Genomic DNA, 17,110 nt, shown 5'->3' on the forward strand with positions numbered 1-17,110 from the left:
CTGTCCAAAATGTCCAATTGTGACTGCTCTACTCCTTGTGCTGTCTCAAACATTACAAAAACGTACAACTACTTCATATGTAGAAACAGTCTGCTTAGGCATAATGCAAAGGCAATTTTCATTTAATGATCCATCCAATACAGGAACACAATTGCAGGCTACTCAGTCACAGAATGAAGATTGGAAGGCACCAGGCTGCTCGGGACAGTGCCCAGTTGGGTGCCGAGTATTTCCAGCAATGGAAAATCCACAACCTGTCTAGGCAATCTGTTCCAGTGTTTGACTACTCTCACTGTAAAAAAAATTCTTATGTTTAAATAGACAGGATATCCACAACATCTCCAAACAACCTGTTCCAGTGTCTTATACCACCTTCATTGTAAATGACTTTTTCCTTTTAACTTAAATCTACCTTTTTAAGCTTGAAAGCATTTCCACTTATTCTATCACAACAGACCGTGCTGAGGAGTCTGTCCCCTTATTTGTTCATACGACACTGATTCCTTTTGCTAAACTAATATAGCAGTCCTTAAATTAATATACTGATCTGTATTGCTAAACAAAAAAGCCTATATTAACTTCTTGTAGCTCCTCTTTAGACACTGAAAGGCTAGTATCAGGTCACCTTGGAGCCTTCTTTTTTCCAGGCTGAACAGCCCCAGCTCTTTCATGTCTGTCCTCATAGGGAAGGTGTTCCATCCCTTGCAATATTTTTGTGGCCCTCCTCTGAATGAGCTACAAAAGGTTTATGTCTCTCATGTACTGAGGACTTCACATTTGGATGCAGCACTCCAGGTAAGGCCTCACCAATGCAGAAAAGAGGGGCAGGATTGCCTCCCTTGCCCTGCTGGCAATGCTTCTTTTGATACGGTTGGCTTTCTGGGCCATGAGGGCACATTGCTGGCTCATGCCCAGCCTGCCATCCACCAGCACCCCCAGGTCTTTTTTGACTGGGCTGCATTCAATCCTTTCATCCCCCAGCTTGCATTGGTAGTGGGGGGTACCTGGTAGTAACCCACGTGCCAGATCTTGTCTTTGGACTTGCTGAACCTCATGAAATTCACCTAGGCCCACTGCTTAAGCCCATCTAGGTCCCTCTGGATGGCAACCCATCCCTCTGGTGTGTTGATCACACTTCACAGTTTGGTGTCATCAGCAAACTTGCTGAGGCTGCACTTGACCCCACTGTCAGTGTCACTATTAAAGAGTCAGTGCAGATATTAAAGAGTATCCATCCCAGCACTGACCTCCTAGGGGACAACACTTGTCACTGATCTCCATATCTAGACATTGAGCCACTGACCACTGTTTTCTGGACTTGATCCTGCAAAATGTTACAGGAGGTTAAAATAAATAACTATATTCTCTGCTCTCCCCTGTTCACTGAGCCAGTTATCTAATCACTGAAAGTTATCACGTTGGTCAAGCACAATTTCTCCTTCATAAATTCACGCTGACCACTCTCAATCATCTTATTTTCCTTCATATGTTTTGAAATAGTTTGTTTCCAGGACTAGTTGTTCCATCACCTTTCCCAGTGACTAACATGAGACTGATCAGCCTGTAGTTACATGGATCCTCTGCCTCATACTTTAAGAGAGCAGAGACATTTACAGTCCTCAAGAAACTCTTCCCATCCCATTGCCAGAACTCTTCAAAGATTATCAAGAGTGACCTCACAATGACATCAGCCAGCTCAGCACTCTTGGGTCCACAGACTCACATGTCCAGTTTAAGCATTCCCTAATTTGACCTTCTTCCACTAAAGGTAAGTCCTTACTCCAGACGTTCCCACAAATACCAGGGGCCTAAAAGCTTGGGATCCTTGATCCAAGATCAGGCTTGTCAGTAAAGATGAAGGCAAGGACCACCTCAGCCTCTTCTATGCTCTTTGCCACCAAGTCCCCTGTCCCAGTTAGGAGCAGAGCCACATTTTCCCTAATTTTCCTTTCATCCTTCTGCAGTATCTTGCTGCACCTTACACTCTTCTCTCACCAGGGCTTTGGCTTTCAAATTTCATTCTGTACATTCAGACTGCAGTTCTATACTCCTCCTTGGTCATATGATTCTGCTTTCATCTCCCATACTTCCTTTTAACTACTGAATTTAGTTAGGAGCTTCCTGTTCACACCATACATGTTTTATTAATGTATGGAAGAGGCCCTGGTCCCGACCATAGTGACCCTGTTCAAGAACAGATTTAACAAATGCACATATTTCTCAATGGCACTATAATTTAATCCTGTTGTATCTTTTCTTCCACCATCTCCTTATCTTCAATATCCTGAAGCGTGACATCTATATATATTTTTTTCATTGCTACTTCAAACCTTTTCAACTTCAAAATTCCTTTGAAAAGATTCAGACAAGCACAATGCTTCAGAGGTAGAACGTTTCATTAGAAGAATAAATAAGAACATGTATAGTCAAGGTAAGGTGAGTGTAAAGAAATGTCAAGGACGAAGACTTAAAGGTAATATTAATTTCATTTTGATTTCTAAGCTGCGTTAGGTTGTTATAAAGAATACAAAAACACCAGTTTGAACCAGCAAAAACTGTATATAAAGCCAAGAACCAGTATTATGGCCATCACAAATATGTCTTGCATGTTTCTACCATTCCTAAGCACCACAAACAGGAAGGGTTCTCAATGGATAGATTTAAACTACAGTGAAAAGTACTGAGGCAGAATGTAAATGATTTGGAAAATATCTGGGCTCATAATTTTATCTGCAATCACATATTACTGCTCTCTTCCCATTTTTTACTGAGTATCAGGCACCCTGGTTTTGATGGGGCACACTATCTTCTGTCAGAGAGCAGAAGAAACTGTTGCAGTAGCTACAAGGATGCCAAAAGGTAACTCCTTCAGGCCAACCAACTGGATTGCAGCCAGATATAAAAGAATGCCCGCACAGTGAAAGAGTAGCACATGATAGAACTCATTACCCTACTTGTTCTGATTCCCTGAATAACTCATTAGTTACAAAAAGTTATTCAAAAACTTACTACTCAAAATTAGATGGAGGAATTCAGAAAAATTTTGTCAAAATAAACTGCTTTTGAAAAAATGTTCTTATTCACATCACCACTATTTACCATGTCTGTACCCCAACAAAGCTCCTCCTTTAAAAATGACCTTTATTTTCATGTACAATTTGCAGATTTTAGTACTGTAAGAAATATTTCCCTCCACAAGAAATTACAGAATAATGCAAAAAGCAAACGGATGTGGCTTTCTTTGAAGTACTGCAAGAGTATTAGAAGTCTCTTCTCTTTCACATTAGTGAATAACTGAGGTCTCTATAATCATGTTATTTAAATTCTGAATTTCAATAACTGCCTCAGCCAGATTTCAATAATATAATTTCTCACATATATCAAGTCAGCCTAAATTCTGAATATCAAAGAGGGAAATGAAAAGTTTAAAGAACAAGATGAAATCCTTACACCAGAGGAATGTTTGGTTCTCTTCCTACAACAGGCATTAAAGGAAATACTGCCAGGAGCACACACAGAAGAATCCAGATCAATGTTTTTCTCTAAAGGAAAGAAAGAAACATGGGATATTTTGAGGTCATATATGGACAGACTATTGTTTTAACAGAAAAAAAATGTACACTGAACTAAAAACAGATACAAGCACCTCCCAACAGATATCCCCCCACCCTATATCTATCAATAACAAAATTAACTGAAAAAGGGCACAAGGTCATTCGTATTACAGCACTTCGATTTAAGAGAAAATAATCTAATTTCCACAATGTCAAAATGCAATTGAAGACAATCAGAATTAAAGCTAATCTTAAAGAAAGCACGGCCTTCATACACACTGCAGTCACCAAAAATCTGATAAGTAGCCTTATGGAAGACAGCAATAAAACTGATCTCATCAGAATTTTGCAGCAGCTAACTAATCAGCAGTTCTCTAGTAATACAATAATATTTTCCAGTTTTTGTATCTGAATGCCCTTTGATTTACCCACCATAATAATCTAACTAGTCGTTGAAATTCTCTGCTAGGGGGAAAAAAATCCCAGTTATTTTGTTCTCAATGAAGTCAACAAGAGCAATATCACTTAAATTTTTCTACCTCAAGTGAGATTCTAGACCCTAAGATGATATTTTTGGTGCTATAAAATGCCTCTTCCACTTTAAGACATGCTACCTGATTACTCAGATATAATTAAAAAAAGGATAAACAAGCACAAACTTACATCTCAAAAGTACTTGCAAAGCAGGACTTATAAATTTGTATCCAAATTGCTATTCCAATTAAAATGCTAATGCTGTCCCAGACTACCAGGTTTTAGGTAGTCTGAAGTAAGAGTTTAAATGAACAAATGGAACAACTGTTTCATATTAAAGATTGTGCCCCACTTAACTTTCATATCAACCAAAGTGGAGTTTGTTCCAGTGAAAAATGGTATAGGAAGCTACCTCTGAGGAACAATATATGCCAGCGGACTGCAGACAATAATGACAACAGAAGCACTTTTTAGTTAAATAAAAAACATTCTTCTTAAATGGTGGAACTTTCACTGATCATGTACGCCAAAGCTTTTGTCACTGTGGTAATTCAACAAATGGTGTACATTTCATTTTTAAGCTAACCATTTCTCTTATTTATCATTAACAACAGAAAACAAATAGCTAACTCACTGCTATCCTGAAACAAGGACAGAAGCAGGATATCTGATAATGACAACTGTGATAGAGGGCTTCAGAAAAAAATCTAGCAAGTTGTCAGACTTTCTGGATTACAACTGTTCTTCCATAAAAACACCACGCTAGAATCTCAGCTGTCAGTCACGATGCATCAGACAAATCAGTTCTGATACCTAAGCTGCATTCTTGCTTATCCTATCTATGAGAAATCTATCCAGATCATATTAAACTCCTTTGCTTTGCTACATGCTGCTGACAGCAGAGAACAGGGCAAATGCACAACTTACAAGAATCACCAGAGACTAAACACAACATCCCTATTAAATGTCTTCTTGCTTGTTATGCAAAGCAAATACAGTACCTTTGCTTGAACCCACAGCTGTGTGATTGTTGGCCAGCCAGCAAAGACAAGTAGACCCACAGTGAGTGTAGAGCGGTAGAAAAAGCTGAAAACCTAACAAAGAAAATCCAGCGTAAGACTGAAAGCCACACACATTAGATAAAATTTACATTTCTTCAAAAAGATAAAATGCTAGCAATGGGTTGATTCATTGATACATATGAATACAATACTTACTAGTATTTCAATTCCCAATATGCAAGTCACGAGGAAGCCTACAGACTGACTAATAGGAAGTGACCAGAGACTTGCAGCAAGGTCTTGAATAACATGGAGTCTGTTCAAAACAGTGGAACAAGACAAAGATTATTTTAATACAACAGAAATAATACAGAATTTTAGCTTTGAAAAGCAGAGCTAGAGGGTCAGAGCACAAGAAGTGCTTAAGGTATCACTGATATTGCCTGCAGCTAGGATACAGACTGAGTGATGGTCTAAGGCACCTTCTGCCCAGTTGAATTTGATATAAAACCTACAATAAAACCTTTCAGGTTTTTTTCCATCCCATTTTTGGCATATTTTTGTGAGTATTTGGACAAAGATCAGATTGCTCTTTATCCAAATTGACTCTGAGTTTATGAACATTTTTGGTTATGCTGTGCTTAATGTTGGTCATAACTGATGAAACATTCACAAGCTTTAGAGAGAGAAAAAATCCCCAGTTAGCTCTTCCAGTGTTTTATGAGGCAGCTCATTATCTAACTGCAGTTGGTCTCATTTTCCCTGAATAATACCTAGCTGGTATCTACAGAATTGTCAGTGGATTATGGAAGCAATAGAAATCAGAAAGTAACAAATCTTTTTGGATGTGGAGCGTTCAGTGAAGTTAAAGGAGAGCCAAGCGAGACACGTTTGTCTCAATACCACAGTGCAACCCTCAACACGACTGGCACATCCTCTCCAAAAGCAAATGTAGTTCACATACCCAAGGCTTTGCAGGATCACGCTACTTAAAAATTGCTGAAGAAAGGGAACAACCCACCCCGTTTTACAAAACCAGTCAGCTGCTATAAGTAATTTGCCCAAGATTTTAACACTTGTTTGCTTCAGCAACCAGAGTTCTGAAAATATCTCATCTTGGAAATACATGAATTTATGTTTCTTAATAAAAAAGAAATATTCTAGAACTGGCAGTTGTATTAATTTGTTTGGAAACTGCTCAACATGTCAAGTGAAATACAAACCAGAGTACCTCTGAATACCTCAGTATACTTCAAAAAAACACAGAAAACATTTCAGCAATTTTAATAAAATTGTATCTATTTTTCTTCCAAACCTCCAGGAATAATTTAATTGTCAACAAAAAGGAAACATGGATATGGTTTTATAAATCAATCTTTGTAAGATATTCTTTACTCACTCTCTCACAACTGCAAACCAAATGGGTACTGGCAACAAACAGTATACATAGTATGTCCAAGGGCTTGTTTGAATCAACAGGAACAGCGCTATTATCATCCCAACAAATGTAAAACCATACAAGGGACCAGTATGTTCCTGAAAAACAAATAGTTTGGCAAACATTGCTGAAACAGCAGTAAAATGGTTTAAACAACACGCTATTTTCTACTTGCAAGTAACCCTAAAGCAAATGTTACTAAAACACCACTCAAGCTGCCTTGTGACTATGAACACAACTCTGGATGTTATCTCTAGCAAAATGCAAAAACTGACAGTAGGATTTGAAATTCTTGGTCACTGAAAAAACTTGGTCACTGAACTACTCTTCCTTATGTAGGAACACTGAGGTAAGGGAAGATTATGTACAATTTCAAAGAATTTTATCTTTCAGCATTGCAATTCGAGGTAGCAAAGGCAGCTTTAGTAACAGCAGCCTCCAGCATAATGGGTAGGCAATGACTGAAGGAACTACTTTCTTCTGTATGATCAGTTGCTTAGAATGAGTTGTTTAGGAAGATACGTGACTATGTTAAATATGCTCAACAAAAGTAGACACTCAATTAGCAGGTCACATTGATGAGTTGGCAGTTCCTGGTTTTCCCCTACTGTAACTGATATAAAACTGCCCTGATCTAAACTGACAGCAAATGCAAGTTCTAAACGATTTTTAGAATAAAATTTCTGCAAAGATGCGCCATTAAGGAAAAAAATGCCATAGAGAAAGCTGATCTAATGCAATTTTGTTTTATTAGTTTTAAACTTTACATTTGCAGTCATGTATGCAAAATGAATGAATATAGATATAGATATAGATATGATAGGCATACAATATAATTTATTGTTGAATGAGTAAACAAACAACATTTTATTTCATGCAAAAGCAAAGATTATATAATCCAATAATTGGCCATGCATTGGAGATGGAAATCAGATTTGCATTTTCCCAGAATGTTTAGCAGCAGATTAAAAGGCTAGGCTTCTTGCTAGGAGAAACAACACACTACTCTAAAAGAAAGAAATGTTTTTTTCATAACTAGCACAAGAAGCCACAAACTTTTATAGATGATATATACAGGATATGAAGTTTCATTATTCAAAGGCTGCTACCAGATTTTATAAGGCTGTACTTTGCAGAAGACTGTCAGTGGTAGATTAGTTTCTCAGCAATATTCTTTAAGTAGCTCCACTATTATCTATAAACCAAATAACTTCCATGTAAGAGGTATTGGTCTCACACTGTGACTTCCTAAGCATACAGCAACACTAAAAAAAATATGCTTCTTCAGAAAAGGGTCTGTAGCTAAAATTGCAAAAAGAAAATGCTATACACAACATTAGCCTCTTTTTTCTACCAGTATTACTGGTAGAATCTTCAGTGAAATCACAAAAATGGTATGAATCAAATTATTTTAGAATTAAAGCATTTACAATGACTAAAAATATCATGGGTTTACTTAATTGATTAACATGACTAACATTGTCTACTTTTTGTAATGATTTCATTCATATCTAACATCTCAATTACTTGATGAAAGAAATCCTAAGTCATGCACAACACTTGTGAATATTTTCCATATCAATTTTGTTTGATAATTTTCATTAAAGGCTGAGACTCTCTCTTCAGCCAGTTGTAAAAACATCAAGATAGCACGATAGGAATTTTCTCAGAGAAACATACTGAAGGCAGTAAAGATGCTAAGTAAGTAAATCTTCTCATTTATATGACCAAATAAAACAATTCTGTTAATTCTGAAAAAAAAAATTCTAGAAGTCTGGGTGTGTTTATTTTTTCCCTAGGGTTTTAATCCTGCCCTAGTGAAATGCCTTTTGCCTGTTCACCTTTTTGAAGTAACTCTTTTCTGATGAATGACTGAAACAAAAATGAATTTCCTAGCATTTTGTACATTGTGAAAAATCAAGCCATCATAATCTTTCAAAAAAAGTTTTTCAGCTTTGATGTCATCTGCTCCACTCTTGCAAATCATAAAGCACAAAAAAGTAAGCTGATATATGAAATCACAGTTCACTTTTCTATTAAAACTAGTTATAAATGAAAAAAACAAAACATCAGGGAACTGCTTGGATCCTGAAGGCTGACAACTCACTGGCACAGAGGACAGGAACATAATTTACACACTTTACACTAGAGAGCAAAAATCAAAATGGAAGTACAAAGTCTGTATTACTGTAAAAAACTATTATTACTAATAGACTGCTGACTTTATTACAATTAATGCTAATAATTAATTTATAGTAAAAGATAGACCCTCTAATAGTTTTAAACTATTACATTTGCCTTAGCATTTAGTAAAACGCTTAGCTGTAGGAAAAGAAAACATAGTAATGCACATTGTGACTTACAATATAGAGAAATATTGATTCTGATTAATGGACCAGATAGTAACACCAGGCAGGATTAGAGCACCTAGATCCACAACTTCTCAGTTTCCACGTATAGTAAAGAGAATCAAGCAGTGGAAGGTGTGCAGTTTGATCTCCTGCATGAAGAGACCAAGCATATGCATAATGCTGGAAACAGAAATCCCTGCAAATTTCCAACCTACCTTAATATTAGTCTGAGTAGCTTTAATCAGATTTGTGTGAGTCTTGATAATCTCCAGAATCACGTAAGTTGTCCAGCCCACAAAACTTACTGCAATGCTTAGTCCCAGGAATAACCTGTCATAAGTATGGTAATATGACAGGCCTTCCAAAGCAAGGTTAATCAGGGTTTTGCATAGAGATACCTAGAGGCAGACAAAATATACAAGCATCAGTTTAAAGTAGCCTAAGCTCCATGAAGCAGAACAACCAAACCAACAGCAGCTGGAGCTCAAGCAGCATTGATGCTCTTGGCACGTGTGTGCAATTAGGTGCAATGTTTTGGCCAACACTGGCTGTTGGAGTAGGCTCTGCTTCAGACTCCTGTTGGATACAAAATCAACTATCACTTGGCTCCATCACCACCCTTCTGAGCCACAACAGTGGTGAGATGATGAAAGTTAAGCAAGCAGCAGATCTTGAACACAATCTACTATAAAACACATGTTTTTCTCATCAGCATTTGAACATATTTGACCTTCAGAAGTGAATCAGTAAAAAAGCAGTCCTGAGTTTCTGAAGGTACCACACTGAAATAGGTGGAAGACTATGGAAGCAGCTGCAAATAAAGTTTTATTCTCTATACTAATAGGTCTTCTGATGTCAGTACTTCCCTTGCCAATTAGTGATGGCTGGGGAGACACTTTGATAAAGATGGCTGGCTTCCCTCTGAGTGTCATTCCTCACATATGGGCGTGCTGACCCCAGTGATTTTCCTAAAGATGGGAAACTCAACTGTGCAACTTGTGAACGTTTTGTGAACACAAAGAATTCTCTGGTTAATGGAAAGAACTGTGAGGATGTAAATAATAGAATCTGATCATTCATGATGACGCTTCTTTTATGCCTAGGTATCCAGTAATATTCTTTTTTTTTTAAATAAGTTATTATCAACAATATGAATTCACTCAGTACGGTTCTCAAGCCTAGGCACATTAGAGGACATTCCACATCCATCTCACAGTAGAAGCAATATTCTTTTCAATCTGAGCACTTGAGTTCCAGTTCCAGATCATTTTTAGAAAACCTTGACCAATAATGTCATTACTCTCTATGAGACACAAAATATTAGGATATCTCAAAAAAAAAGAAAAAGTTGTTCAGCAGACCTGCCCCAGTCAGATAAGAGATCAGGTACAAGAAGAAGGGTAATAATATTAACATGTGTCTTCTTTGAGAAGAAACCTTACACATAACTCTTGAAAGGGGATAAAATTCCTCAAAATAAATGAATTGCAGAATGCTGATATCATCTGTTTGCAGCTACCTGTTGAAGTGAGGTGATAGATGCTATTTAAGCCACATCGTTAGGACAAAATTCCCAGCAATAATCAACTGAAAAAGATACATCGACCAGAAGTCTGCCAAGGGATGAACTCCACCAAAATCATATCGCTCCATTCGATAAAAGGGTTCTGGAGGAGAATTCTCATGCAAAGAGGCTGAGGTAACTAGGACTTTCAGTATGGAGAAGAGCAGGACCAGAGGAGATCCTACTGCTCCCTACAACGATCTGAATGAAGGCTGTGCCAAGGTGGGGTGAGCCTCCTCTCCCAAATAACTAGCAACAGAATGAGAAAGAATTGCCTGAAGTTGTGCCACAGGACGTTCAGGTTGGACATCAGGAAAAACTTCTCCAAAAGAATGGTTGGGCACTCTTCATAAAGGGATTAAAAAAAATAGGAGCTGTACTGTAGCACCTCATAGAATTATTCTGCTATGTAATTGTCAGGTTAAAAGCAATCTCAGAGATTATATTTCTTCCTTTTTAACACAGTAGTAACTAAGCTGAACGTTAAAATAGAAGACTTCTTTAGAATATTTAGCCCCACAAATTATTTCTGCGAGTTTCAAAATGCAAACACTGGGGAACTGCCATCACAAAGTACCCTGTCTCAGTGAGTGGCAGCAAATGCTTAGAAAGGTATTTAAAAACTGGGGAGCACAGAATGATTCTGCATATGGCTTTCAGTTTCTGGCAAACTGAAACATGAAATACAAAACATGAACAGCTGGTTCAGGTGAAAGTACTGCAAAACAAAACAAGGTCTATGATGGAACGAGACATTTTTTCATACAACTAGCAGCTTAGGAGGATGATTATGAACTACACTCCTTAGTTTCCCTTTGAATGCACTCTTTTAACAGCGGAAAATATAAACACTGTGTGCTAGTATACTGAGAAATGATAACAAGTGGAAAAAATGAGTAAGTAAAAATTACCTGTTAGAACCGATGTCATAAAATGCAAAATTTTAGAGACATACCATGGGATTTTTTTTTATAAGCGAGATGTACATCAGAAGGATGTAAAAAGTTATTTCTAAGTTTCATTTAAGTTAAACAAATTGAAATATATTTACATATAGCAGAAGTTCTCAATTTCTAGAAGATACATAGCAAAGACACTTACTGCTTCACTGTACTTCTGTTGCTGAATATATAGTCTTGCTTTCTTTAAAAAGTTGATCTGTTCAGAATCAGAAAGTGGTCTGTACAAGAAAACATACATATTAACATTAACACTTTTCAGAGAGAAAGAGGCACAAAAACTTTACTTCATAATAAAAGATGACTTCAACAAAAAGTATTCTTCTGATGAAGTTCTGAATAAGTCATTTCTTTTCCGCATGAGTCAACATTTGTGCCAACCAATATACCCCCAAGAACTTTTCATTGAGGCATTTTTTTTTTTTAATGTCAGCATTCCCACCCATTTCGATTATGCAAATTTTCTGAAATAGATGAGAAGGATTCTGAGCTTGATCAATCTGAATTTTTATTCCCAATAGTATCTTGAATTACATTGCTACTGCTTGCACAGCCTTACTGTGAAGGAGTCTTCTAAATGAGAGCAAAATTCAAAATTGCATCTTACAAGTACATCCTACTTTTCGAAAGGTTAAATAAGAAGCCATTCATGTATTTGGAATCTAAAAAAATCCAAAGATGATATCTATAAATGAGCAGAGGGAGAGAGGTACTGTGAAATTCAATACACTCAGAAATATATAAGAAACAGAGCAGGAAAAGATGACGGCAAGCATTTGATTATCTTAACTTTGGAGGGGATTTTAGAAAACAGCATTGAAGAGTAAAGAGTAAACTCTGGTTACTTCTGCACCTTCCTGATATGTCCCAGCTTCACAGTCCCAAAGGCTACATAGCTAGAGGCTGCCAGCATGTAGCCAGAGAGCATGCACCAAGGCTAATGATAAATGGTAGCCTAGGAAGATGCTGGTACTTCTCAAAGAAATCTCTGATCTCTTCAGCTTTGCTGAAGTCTTCTGGCACAGGAAATTGTGCAAGGAAACAAATTAAGTTGGGAGTTTCCACTGCATGATTAATAGGAAGAAAAAGTGGTAACTTAACTCTTAGATAAGGATTCTAAAAGTCTGGAATAAATATTATGCAGCTTTATTTAGATCTTGAAAACATCAGAAGCATGAGACAATGTGCATTGTCTCAATTTAACCTGAAGAAGCAGCAAGGAGCAGTGACAGAGGAGGTTCAGGTTGTATATCGGGAAAAGGTTCTTCACCAGAGGGTGACTAGGCACTGGAACAGCCTCCCCTGCACAGCAGTCACGGCACTAAGACTGACAGAGTTCAAGGAGTATTGACAATGTTCTCAGTCATATAGTCTGATTTTCGGATGGTCCTGTGTGGAACCAGGAGTTGGATGATCCATGATCCCGTGATGACCTGGTGCAGGGAACCTGTTTTGGCAGGGGGATGGACTCGAGATCTCTAAAGGTCCCTTCCAACCCTTACAATTCTGTGATCCCTTATGGCTCCTTTCCAGCCAGGGATATTCTGAGTCAAATTTTATTGTTGCATAAGGATCTGACTTTCTGCCAGTTTTACTCTCAGCCTATTAAACGCAAAGGCTTATTGTACTAGAAAAGCTGCATTTTTATCTTTTACTTTATACCTTTCCATATAGTCATTCACCTATAAACACCTTAATTATCTTTCTACTCTCAATAATCATTTTATTACTAATGAGCAAGTTATAGTTTTTACTTATACTCCTTCTTAGACAACAGCTGCTAGTATCTTTGCACGTGGAATGACGTAACAAAATAAATGCTATTTTTTAAAAAGAGTAAAGGTTCAGCAAGTCAAATGCAGAATGCAATTATTTGGCAAATGGGGTTGCCATTAGCAAAAGCACTGATAATTCTCCATAGCTACATCATAACACACATTCTACCTTGCTTCCATATGCATGCTTTTTAAGATGTGGAAATTGTAATTATCTATAGAATATGTTTTTGCTAAGTTTATGAATTTGACCAGAAACTAAGGATTATTCATATATACGTGTATCAAAATGCAAGTTACACCCTGAATACAAGGGTCTTATATTTATCATTGTCTTTGGTTGTTTTTTTTTGCTTCCACATTAAGCAAAAACAGTTGATTGGGAATAGGTAAACATATGCAGAATTTCAGTTTGAGAAAGCAAATGAACAAAATTTATCAGATGTAACAGGAATTTCATGTTTTACAGACCAAACTTATGAGATAGCTCTATCTCAACTTTGATTATCAGAATAGAAAATAGGGAAATTGTTTTGTAGGTTTTTGTTTTGGACAGCAAATGTGAGTCTGAGAAGATAACATCAGGTAGCTTAATTTTAACTAAAATAACCATATAGAAGATTAAGAATACTAAGCAGATAGTGTTAGAGAAAAAGAATAAACTGATCAGTTATTTCCCTGTGTTTTAGTATGCAAAAACCCAGAGGCACTACTAGGATGATAATGTATTCTCAAGGTCATCTAAGACACATGTGCCATTAATATTAATAGACAAGAAATGAATTTACTGATCATTATTAAAAGGATAATGAACTCTACACAGAAAACTCTACAAAGAAACAAAGAAAGTTATGGATGTGTATGTTCTTTCCAGCTACACTTGACCAAAATCCAGTTCTACCAAATACAAAATAAGAAGCCCATCTAGTAAAATGAAGTATTTTTCCAAAACAAAACAACAGTTGAGAATTTTCATTCTCTCTATTAACAAAAATGCACAAAGGGAATGCAGTCAGTCAACTCAAATTTGCTCTCCTTCCTTTGAACAAGAAAGCATTACAGAATACATCACTCATGTACTGTAAAGTACCCATGAATTTAAACAAACAAAATTAAGAACTCAATGGTCACATATGATTTGTATTATAAACATTGACAGTGTAAGGACTGTAAAGATTTAAAATTACATTCTCCACAGTAAATGACGGCAGCACTATCAGAAAGCCACCCTGAAAAACAAAATTACCTATCAGAAATGATCATTCTAGCTCCAGACAGTAAAATCACAGCTTCATCCATGAATAAATGTACTTAATTATGAAACAAAAAAAATTGGGCTAATTGTGCAAGTGCTCATAAACTATCCCTTATGAGATGTTAGCTACCCTTCTCATAAACATACCTGACAAAATTAATCTTTCCAACACATCATTCATGTCTTATATAAGTTAAATCATTTGACAGCACTCATAACAAGATAGCGGTAAAGGAAGGCTACCATAGCAATGTCAAGGAGACCTCTCTTTGACCAGTAAGTTTTATTTATCGTTGTGCTAAAAAATTAGCATCCCCATCAGCATGCTACAGTCAAAATATGATATAAAAATCTTGGAACAGAAAGAGACATCTTGCAATTATATCTTTACCCTCCATTACTAGTATGCTAATTTTATTATGTCTGATTATTTGAGTAATGATTTATAATCATTATTTCATTTAGTAAACTTCCCGGAATTAGGCTGTAAAAAAGTATCCCCTTAGGATCTGTAGTAGTTTAACACTGAAACGCTCCAGATTTAATTATGAAAGTCAAAGATGCACATGGAGAAGGGAAACTTTTTTTTTATTTAAAAAAAGCTAAGCTTTTGTAAGCTTACTGTTAACTGAAAACAAATTTATTTCAACTGTTTTGCTCCAAATACACACACATACTTGTATGTAAAACTGACTACTTAGTTTGAGAGCTTTTAATTTCTTGCAGGACAATTCAATAATCTCTCCAAAACAAACCTGACATATATGATTCATAATGCGCAGATGTGCACTGTCAGCTCATGCACATCTACATCCTATTGCTCCCTACTTTCTTCTTTATCATATAAAATATTATACATATATATACAAACACACCCATCCCCTGCATCCTACATTATGAGAATGGCAAGATCTGTGGAAAGCAATGACTGCATTTCTACAACTCATATCCACCAGCAGCAACAGCTGTAGATGCTCAACAAACTTCAACTTTTCACACTGTACATTTAGAGGTGGGGGAAAAAAGACCAAAACATTCCTTTTGAAGGAAATCTGAGATCTAGAAGGTAAAGATGTGTTACTTAAACCTCAACTCCTTGAGCCCCAACAAGATGGAGAAAGACAATTGGAATAAAGCCTGTTAGGACGCTGAGTGTGTGGGACAGGAGACCTTCTCTTCTGCTTTACTATGCAGTTGGCAGGTAAAGTGACATCAGATGGGTGACTGCCAAACAATCCTAACAAACCCTTTTGTCAAAAGGCTGAACAGACACAGATTCTTATCCTCTTCTCAAGAAGATTTCTGGCATTTTGGCAAATTACAACCTGAAAAAAAAAAAAAAGCTGTCCTGAGCTAACAATGGCCCTCTCATCACAAAATTCTATTTGGCACCATCCCACCAACCAAGCAACCCAAGCTTGCATGGCAGACACCCCTATTTTTCGATGATGTAGGCACAGAGGGGCCAGCACTATAATCTCTGCTCTCACCAGGAGGGAAAATAGCCAGCAAAAGAAGCAGCTGAATACATTCAGGCTGTTTACCATCTATCCCACTGTGAGGGAGCCACAGCAAGAAGGACAGATTGCTTCCAGTTCAGCAATCCTGCAATCAGCTGAAATAGTACTTAGAGGACCAACTACTACTATTTTGATCCACATCGCTGCTGCTGGAAAAGTGGCATCTTAAAAGCATAGACATAAAACAGTTCTGGTGATTTTGCTGGGCCTCTACTCAAAAGATGTACCAGTAAAGGAACAAAACTTTCTTACAGCTCTTTTCAAAACAGCAATGGGCTTCCAAAACAGTCTCCTATGAGAGATGCTTTCATACACCCCCAGCATACAACATCTCATAAAACTCTGGGTGAGCAAGGAGAAAGCAAGACACTGAAAAGGAACAATGCAAGGAGCAATTTGATAGAAACATGACTGCATGCTTATATCTGATCTGTAACAAGCTCACACTAAAAAGCAACCTGCAAGAGCAGAGATTTGATATAAAATGTTAATTAACTAGCCTAATCTTAACCTAAAATTTCTTTCATGGGTATTGTGGATCACGTTTTAGGAGGAGCAGAATAGAGTACATAATATGCACTTTTCCATCAAGAGCGGAGAATCATCAGAAAGTGAACTGCAAGCAATGCAAAGTCATGAGTTCATTCAGTGAACCATGGAAAAATAAACCAAATAAATACTTCAAAAATCACATTCTGGAACCTTGATGTTTACTTCCCATTGAACTTGCTGTACAGTAGAGAGTACATGATGCTACTAGAGGCAATGATGAGGAAAAATGACTGTATTTCAGTTTCATGGACTTCACCAAATGACACATTTATGTTAATTTTAATATTCATTCAGAAACTGATTTTCTCCATTTTTGTGTTCCAGTTCTTCAAATATGCTGGTTCAAAGAACTGTGTTACTGTGTATTCTTCCAAAGATCTGCTGAAAGCACATACTGTGAGACAGAAAAACTCCTCTGCATGTTTTAGTGATCAAACAGTAGAATATCAAAGATTAAATGACTCAGCAGGCAACTCACTGATGCTTAATCTATTTTGATAGACTGAATATTAACAATTTACTAAAACATCTTCTGCTAAGCTACTAAACAGGCAAGTCCTATGAAATTTAGTTCTCATAATTCAGAAGATGCACCTAATATAGAAGTGAAAAAAAATCATGGCAACACTGCAGCGTGCTAAAGCTGTGCTTATTTAAAGAAAAGGTA

The 17,110-nt window shown here is 36.8% G+C and overlaps 1 protein-coding gene across 2 annotated transcripts in view; it reads right to left on the reverse strand.

Moving 5' to 3' along the window:
* Nucleotides 1-17,110, reverse strand: part of PIGN (phosphatidylinositol glycan anchor biosynthesis class N) — a 97,756-nt gene that overhangs the window by 31,939 nt on the left and 48,707 nt on the right. For both annotated transcript variants that reach the window (XM_065752383.1, XM_065752382.1), the window contains exons 13-18: nt 11,484-11,562; nt 9,034-9,216; nt 6,429-6,565; nt 5,246-5,345; nt 5,030-5,122; nt 3,451-3,542 (exon numbers count right to left, since the gene is read on the reverse strand). In XM_065752383.1, the coding sequence (XP_065608455.1) occupies nt 3,451-3,542; nt 5,030-5,122; nt 5,246-5,345; nt 6,429-6,565; nt 9,034-9,216; nt 11,484-11,562 (684 nt within the window). The remainder of the gene's footprint in view (nt 1-3,450; nt 3,543-5,029; nt 5,123-5,245; nt 5,346-6,428; nt 6,566-9,033; nt 9,217-11,483; nt 11,563-17,110) is intronic.

The sequence above is a fragment of the Cyrtonyx montezumae genome, unplaced genomic scaffold (assembly GCF_038088225.1).
Source record: "Cyrtonyx montezumae isolate F1298 unplaced genomic scaffold, pur_monq_1.0 scaffold_8, whole genome shotgun sequence".
Classification (NCBI taxonomy): domain Eukaryota; kingdom Metazoa; phylum Chordata; class Aves; order Galliformes; family Odontophoridae; genus Cyrtonyx; species Cyrtonyx montezumae.